At 57.8% G+C, this 8,016-nt stretch overlaps 1 protein-coding gene across 1 annotated transcript; it reads right to left on the bottom strand.

Annotated features, from left to right (window-relative positions):
* Positions 1-1,856: 1,856 nt before the first annotated feature.
* LOC144369942 (ankyrin repeat domain-containing protein 11-like) lies at positions 1,857-7,404 on the bottom strand. Its single transcript, XM_078030417.1, is given in 8 exon segments — positions 1,857-3,017; positions 3,020-3,159; positions 3,161-3,808; positions 3,810-5,114; positions 5,116-5,475; positions 5,477-6,124; positions 6,328-6,713; positions 6,715-7,404. Coding segments are annotated over 8 exon segments (4,365 nt in total). The 5' UTR covers positions 7,237-7,404; the 3' UTR covers positions 1,857-2,661.
* Positions 7,405-8,016: the final 612 nt, after the last annotated feature.

Raw genomic sequence — 8,016 nt, forward strand, 5'->3', positions numbered from 1 at the left:
GAAGCCATCAGATCCCTGCCAGCTATTCTCAGCTTCAACCCTGTTCTTCCAATTTCCCTGACCCATGGTCCTGATGGAGGTCTGTCCAAATCTGGAAGAAGTTAGGAGGGCAGCTTCTGGGGCCACCTGCAAGCTTTCCAGTCTGGGCTTCCATGGGAGTGCCAGGGAGTACAGTGTGTTTGTGTGTGTGTGTGTGTGTGTGTGTGAGTGAAGTTCGTGTGGGGTGTGGTGGGCAGCTGGACAGGGCTGTTCCTCCTGGGGACCCTGATAGCCTGGGGCACTCTGGCAGGGGTTTTGGGCACCAGCTCAGACCCACCGCAGCAGGTAGGTGGACTGAGATGACAGTTTTCCCACCCAGGGGGAGACAGACAGGAATCTGTACACTGATAGTGTCTTTTGCAATTAGTTGCTCCCTGATCATGTCCCCTGGAAACTCTATACCTCCCCACCTGGCTCTGCCCCATCTGCTGCCAACTTAGGTTGGCCTTCTCTCCTTAAGGGACAAGCAAGTGTTTCCCATCCTCAATGGGAAGGGGTCTCAAAGCTTGGGTGAGAATGTGACCCTTTCCCTAGCTCTCCATGTGTGCAATGCCTGCCCAAGCCTATGGCAGTCATGTGTCCCCTGGAGAGCTTTCCTCAGGTCTGCTTGAGGAAGTGACATAAAATTTTAGGGGGAGAGCTCTGGGTGCTTTCACTATGGCCCTGTTCTCTTCACACCCTTGAGAGGATTCCAATGGGGGACCTGGATATTGGGCTGACCCATGCTCAGGTTCTCAGTGGGCAGGTGCAACCCTCTGCCTACCACCTTGTTCCTGGGCCCAGCCTGGGACTAGACTCCTGCTCATCCACTCTTCACTTACTGGGAATTTCCTGCACGTTCAAGAGACTTCATATGTATTTGTACATATAATGCCCACCAAAACTGCAGGGGAAACATGTTCTAAGTGAGAGCTGGTGGTCAGTTTTCTCAGAAGCTGCTGTAAACTCACCCCAAGGGGATCCTCAACACTCAATAAACACTGGCTTGAGTGAGGGGCCTGGCATCTGGGTTGCATCTAGTCAGGATATGTTGGGCTATCCCTTGGGCTCAGCAGGAACCCATCATTGAGTATGTGGCTGAGTCTCTTTCCCTGCTGCCTTTCTGTTTGGTCCACAGCCCAGCTGCACTAGCATAATGTAACAGGTTGCTGAGACCCAAGGAAACATCCACATATGGCATGCAAGATATTGGCGTACTTTTTCTTTTGGTACCAGGAATTGGACACAGAGATGTTTCATCACTGAACCACATCCCCAGACCTTTTTTTCTATTTTATTTAGAGATAGGCTCTTGCTAAGTTGCTGAGGCTGGCTTTAACTCACAATCCTCCTGCTTCGGCCTCCTGAGCTGCTGGGATCATAGGTGTGTGCCACTATGACCAGTGAAATTGGTGTATTTAAAGCTGCTCATGGAGAAGGCCCAGGGTAGCAGATTGGACAGGCAGTGGCCACCCCAGTATACCTACTGCAACTCCATCCCTTTTCATACCTTGTCCAATGGAAGTTGGCTAACAAGAGGAAATTGTCATCTCCATGGCACCCAGGGAGAAGGATTTACTGGTCAGGCCACAGTAGTGACATTATTAGAGTCCTTTATCTGCTTTGATTCTTTCATGACCAGTATCCAAAGAAGCTGTCCTAGTTTGTGTGCAAAAAAGCAGCTACTAATGATAATGCTGGTCTGCCCTATATACAGGTGTGAGAGTCAGTGTTCCTTAGGATGCCATTTACCTGGACATTCTGGTCTGGGCTTAATGTGTCTTGGGAATAGACTGGGGCACTTCAGGGACATGGTTTGTCACTGTACTTCATTTCTTTATTTTTTTAATTAATTAATTTATTTCTTTACACATAACTGAAAGTGATGTTACAGTACATAAGTTATTTACAACTGTGCAGTAATGTGTTGCAAAATAAATTATCTAGAAGGCAGCAAAAGTACATTGTGAATGTATATAAAACTGTACAGCGTTCGTTCACGGATACTCTCTATAGGATTATTGGCTCTCTCTATAGGATTAGTGTTTCAAGTTACGTTCTCAAAGAGAAACAAAATGCCCAAGACTAAAGGAAAAAAAATATACAAACCACATGGATCTGACTCCATTAAAAACATTATTGGAGAGTCCTGGCTGAGTCCCTCTGTGGACGGCAGGTGGCCCTCGCCTGGCACCAGCGACCTCAGTGTCCCAGCCTGTCCTGAGGACCGTGGAGGGCGGACACTCCTGCCCCCGACCAGAGGTCACTGTTGTGTGAGGTGGACACCTCAGTCGTTTCCTTTAGTTGATCAGATAGGAGCAGGGACTTCAAAAGCACACTCTCCTGCTCCTCGGGTGCCTGCGGCTGGCTGGAAGGGACCCAGGTGCCCCTCTGGATGGGCCATGGTCTCCTCCTCCTGCTGGGCCAACGAGGCACTGCAGCGTGGGGGTCGTTCTCCCTGCCACCGCTGGTAAAGACTCTGGTCTCCTGGCCTCGGGGCTGGTCTGGCAGGCAAGGCGTGTGGCCAGGTGCAGTCTCTGGGGTCCTCCCACCTGGCAGGCACAGTGCCCTCCTACACTGCGGGCATGTCAGCAGCACTGGTGACTACGACCCTTGCCGGTGTCCTGCGACTTTCCCCTGGTGTCACGCTGGGAGCAGCACAAAGTCATCATTGACATCGACTATGGGCACGTAGAAAGAGGGCACCTCCTTCACACACAGCGACTTGTGCCCTGCGGGGTCCAGCTCCTGTGCCTTCAGCTGCCACTCCATCCTCTGCACAGCATTGAGGGCTGCGGCCTGATGCTGCTGCCGCATCAGGAGGCAGGTCCTCATAGCGTCTTACTTGTCATCCATGTCCTGTAGCCAGGAGATGAACTGGTGGGCGTTGAAGCGATCTCGTACGGACTTGTTCTCATCGCCCTGGCTCTCCAGAGGCATGTTATAGACCTCAGAGTCCAGCAGCATCGTGCAGGCACTGAAAGGCACTGCCTGGCCACCCGGCAATGCACCCACAGGATCTCCTGCTCACACGACACGATCAGCTTCTCCCGCTGGATGCTGTGCTGAAGAAGCAGCTTTCCCCGCACCGTCTCCTGCTGCTTGAACAGCTCCTTTAGGGGCTCTGCCAGGGAAGGGGGGTGCAATCACAGGGATGTGCAGCTTGCTGAGCGGCTTGCAGTCTAGGAGGTAGGACCTGGTGTAGGTGACGTACTTGGCGTAGCACTGGGGTCCCTGGGGCGTGATGTAGCAGAGGATCTTGCGCTTCTCCTCAATCTTCTTTCGGATCTGGAGGTACTCCAAGTAGGGGTTGGACCTGTCGCTGTGGTAGGGCTCAATGTCGTCCAGCTTGATGGCATCCACAATGACGGCCAGCGTCTGCTGGATGACCTCCCGCGTCTGCTGCGTGCTTGTGTTCAGCTGCTGCTGCAGCTGCTGGCTGGAGCGCTGGAAGTGGTGCTTGCGGGGGTGCTGGGCCTGGGCATCCTCCTCCTCAGAGGCATGGTCTTTGGCCCTGGCAGCTGGGGTGGGCGTGGGGGTGGGCTCTTTATCCGTAGGAGGTGTGCTCTGCTTGCTCTGGCTGGTCAGCATCTGAGCGTGGTTCCTGGTCATGCGCTGAGGGACCTCCTCCACCTTGGGGGCTTTCGGGGGATCGGCCGTGGGCTTGGGCTGTGGATTCGTAGCTTCTGGCTGGAGGCTGCCTGGGGGCCCCTCCACAGGGATGGCAGCAGGGGTGACCTCAGCACTGTCAGGCGTCTGTGCCGTGCCATTGGTCGCAGGGCCGTCGGGTACATGATGGGGAAGTGGAGGGGTCCTCAGTCTTGGTCTCGTCAGCTCCGACCCCCAGGGGACACTGTTCGGGAGGGCCAGGGGCCAGTGCCGAGCCAGAGTCCAAGTCCTCGGGGGTCCTCTCACCTGCCACAGTCTCTGCCTCCACCGCGGCTTCAAGAACCACGTCCAGCTTTGGCTCCTCTGAGGGCTCAGACTCGGCGGGAAGTGGGGAGAGGCCTGGTCAGGAGGCAGTATGGGCGCTCTCCTCTGGTGGGACGGGACTCCCTTCCTCGGGCTCAGTCTGGACATCTGAGGAGTCTTTGGGCTGGAGGGGGAGATCGGGCAGCGAGAAGGGCCCCAGGTCCAGGTCATCCTTGGGGCTGGTGAAGGCGTCATGCCAGGGCACTGGCTCGCCCTGGCTGAAGGCAGACAGGCTGTGGCCACCTTCCAGGAAGCTGCTTTCCAGGGTCCCCAGAGCCTCCACTTGGGTCACCATGGTGACACACGTGGGATCAGGGGCCAAGTCAAGGGGTGCCTCAGGAAGTGACTTGCAGCCACTGAAGAAAGACTCCAGTCTGGCAGGGGTGGCATACGCAGTGGCCCCTTCTGTGGTGGAGACGGCCACAGAGATGGCTCCCGCCTCATCGTCCTTGACCTCCTCCAGGCCCGGTTCGGTGGCTGGCAAGGGGTAGGAGCTGGGGGATATGGGGTACGGGGGCTCTGAGGTGCTGAAGCGTCCTGGAACAGTGATATGCAGGGTCTCTGCAGGACAGAAGTGTTTGGGGGACTCTGGGAACCTCTGTGGAGACTTCAGCAGAAGGTCGGAGTCCATGGGCCAGCTTACAGGGTTTTCAGAGGCACTGGCCACCAAGGTGGAGGAAAGGGCCTGCTCCGCGGCAGGATAGGCCCAGTTCACCAGCTCCTCGGTGATGACAGTGTTGAAGGGGCCCTCGTCCAAGGGCTCCAGGTAGCTGGGCTCCGGAGGGATGATGGCTGCTGTGGCCTGCTGGTCTTTGGCCTCGGCACCCAGTCCTGGCGGGGGCTTGCTTTCAGGAACAGGTGGCGTCGCAGCTGACTCCTTGGCCTTCTTCTCTTTGAAGGGCGGGTCCAGCCCCAGGGGCTTCTTGGGCGCGGCATCCAGGCCCTTCTTGTACGTGTCATCCGTGGGCTTTGCCTTTTCCTGGAGCCTAGGGTCCACGGAGACGTCGCTGTCCAGGAGGGCGGCCTTGTCGGCCTTGGGCCTGGGGTCCTCGTACTCATAGGTGAAGCTTTTCAGCTTCAGCTCCTGGCCAGGGCACTGCCCCTTCTCCTTGTTTTTGTGTCTGTTTCATCTTGTGTTTCTTGACGACTTTTCCCTCCTTGTCTAGCTTGGGCACGGTGCCGTCCACGCTGGGGTGGAAGCTGCCCCTCTTCTCGGGAGCCATGCTCTGCAGGCTGCCCCTCTTTCGGTGCTCCTGCTTCCTCCTCGCAGGCTTTAGGGACTCCACGCTGGAGCCTTCAGAGGAGCAGTCCGACTCGCTTGTCAGGCCGGTGCCTGATGAGTCCGACAGTGAACTGACCTTCGACCAGGCAGGGGGGGACACAGCCTTCCAGTTGTCTACGCACCAGTGCTTGCTGTGCTGGTCGGCGTGGCTGGTGCCATGGGACGAGGTGGAGGAAGCTGACAGCGAGCTGAAGAGCGATGGGTGACAGCACCAGGGGGGAGCCCCTTCGGCAGCCCGTGCTCCCCACAGAGTCCCCGTCCTCCTGGCTCTTGGAGGATGTGCACTCCGACCCGGAGGAGCACAGCTTGTCACTCCTCTTCCCAGGCTGCACCTCCTTGCCCTGGGCCTCCTTCTTCCACTTCTTCTTCACTTTGCTCTTCTCCTTCTGCTGCCTGGGCTCAAGGGGCTCGCAGGCCTTCAAGCCAGGCAGGACTGTGTGCGCTGAGAGCCTCAGCTTCTCCCCTGTGCCCACAGCCAGACTGGTGTCCTCCTCGTCTGAGGTGTCAGACAGGATGTGATGGGCGGCTTTCTTTGGCGCGGTGGTGCTGTTCTTGGCATAGCTCTTGACCTCCATCTTGGGGATTGACAGGAAGCTGCTGGCCTTGGGTTCTTTCCTATAGTCTTTCTTCAGTAGATGCTTGTCGTCCACGGAAGGGACCCTGTCCTGCTCATCGTCCTCATCAAACTCATACTCTTCCTTGACAGGCGTCACAGTCTTCTGAGGCTCTGGGTTCTTGACCTTGAGCTTCAGGCCCTTCTCAAACTCGGAGTCTGTGTTGTTGCCATCAACTGAGCTGGAAGGTGCAAAGGATGGGGCGTCCTCCTCCTCAGAGCTCTCCAGGAGGGCAGGCCTGGCCAGCCCCTGCTTCTGGAGAAGCACGTCATTTGATCTATCCCATCTGAGGCCAGCCACAGCAGAGGGAACCAAGAAGTCTGCTCAGAGGTGGGGCTGGCCTCCCGGCAAAGACCACAGCTTCTTGGCAGCCAGGCCCCAGGTGTGGCTCCTGCAGTCCGGAGTTCCTGAAGGCGTCAAGCCCCCAGGAGGCTGGGAGACCCTGCGTGGCCATCTGTGGAGCTTTCCTCGCTGGAGTGGTACGTGCCTTTGCCCAGCAGCAGGTTCACCATAGTTGGGGAGTTGGAAACTTTCAGCAGGGTTTCCCCTTTCCTGTTGCTCTGCTGAGGGTTTCCTCCATACCGCAGCAACAACTTTACCACCTTATAGTGCCCGTTGTTGGCAGCGTCCTGCAGTGGTGTGTCGTCATCCAGGCCCTTGGTGTTCACCTCTGCGCCTGCGGCCAGCAGCTGCTTGGCGATGTAGTAGCAGCCACGGTTGCAGGCCTCGTGCAGCGCTGTCCAGCCTGCGAAGTCCTTGACATTGACATCAGCGCCCTCGCTGATGAGCTCCTTGATGCGCCGGGCATCCCCCCTGATGGCAGCACGCACGGTGCAGGCGGGTCTTGCCCCGCTTGTTCCTCGTGTTGACTTTGTCTTTGGTTTTTGAGGCAGAGCTGGGCGTTCCCTTCTGACACACTGCAGACTGGGAGGGGTGCTTTGGTGTGGTGTCTACTGGGCTGTTGGCAGACTCCTCAGCTGTCATCTGCATGAGGAGAGGCACCTGCTGGCGCTCAGAGAGTGGGTAGCCAGCGTGGATCCCAGACAGCCCCATGCCCAACAGCAGCCCGGACTTTCGGGCGACAGGCTCCTTCTTGATCCTCTTCCACTCAGGACCCTGTTTCTCTGTGTCCGAGTCCTTCTGTTCTCCATTGGCCCCCACAGTGAAGGGCAGCTTCCGCTTGGTAGCTGGCTCTCTCACCTCCTTTCCTCCATCACTGCGGTCCAGCTTTGGGGTGTTGGTCAGAGAAACTTTATCTTTATCCTTTTTCCCAGTTTGTCTCTCCACCATGTCGCTGCTGGGAGAAAAGTCTTCCTGCTGTGGAGTTCTAGAGCGTGCGCCCCTGGGCATCGTTCTGTTCCCTTGCCTTGTCTCCTCTAGGCCGCCACCGCGTCATCGTCGCCAGCCGATTCCATGGTGGAGAATCAGCGTTGCTGAAGACTGCAATCAACTCCAGCAGGGCTGTGTACTCCGGCTCCGACGGCGGCGCGGCTCGGCGGCGGCTCGGCGGCGGGGCGCGGGCGCAGCCCCTGCAGCCGCGCGGCCCGGGCGGGAAGGCGGCGGCGGCGCGGGATCTGGCTGCTGAGAATGCGCGGCGGAGGGAAAGAGCGCGCTCTCGGCTCGCCCAGGTTCGCGCGGGGCCACGGCGCTCACAAGGGCGCTACTGCGGGGACGTTTGGCCGCGGACTCGGTGGCGGGGCCTCCCCGGCTTGGGCCCTGGGTCCCTCGCGCTCGGTATCGGGCGGCCTCTGGCTCCAGGACCCAGCGGCGGCTGCCTCCTCCATTTCTTTAAAGATGACACACCTCCCTCCTTTTCTCCATTGCTGGCTACCTTCTTCCATCTTGATTTGGAACTAGGGAAATGGGGCCCAGAGGATCTGGCAGCCACCTACCCTCTGCCAAGTCCACTCTGGGAGCCTAGAGTCTGGGAGGCAAACTGGTATATGAAGGACTGGGAATGAGGCAGGTCACAGCTGGGCCACCCATTGTGTCCTTCCTCTAAATTGCCACTTCATGCCCACACCAAGAGAGGAAGTGGCCAGCTAGGACAGGGAACAAGTTGCCTTCCCACAGTGGAGATGGGGCTTGAGGCTGTTCCTCTGGGTGAGGGTGGCAGGAGTGTCCCTGGCT

Source organism: Ictidomys tridecemlineatus, chromosome 13 (genome assembly GCF_052094955.1).
Source record: "Ictidomys tridecemlineatus isolate mIctTri1 chromosome 13, mIctTri1.hap1, whole genome shotgun sequence".
NCBI lineage: Eukaryota > Metazoa > Chordata > Mammalia > Rodentia > Sciuridae > Ictidomys > Ictidomys tridecemlineatus.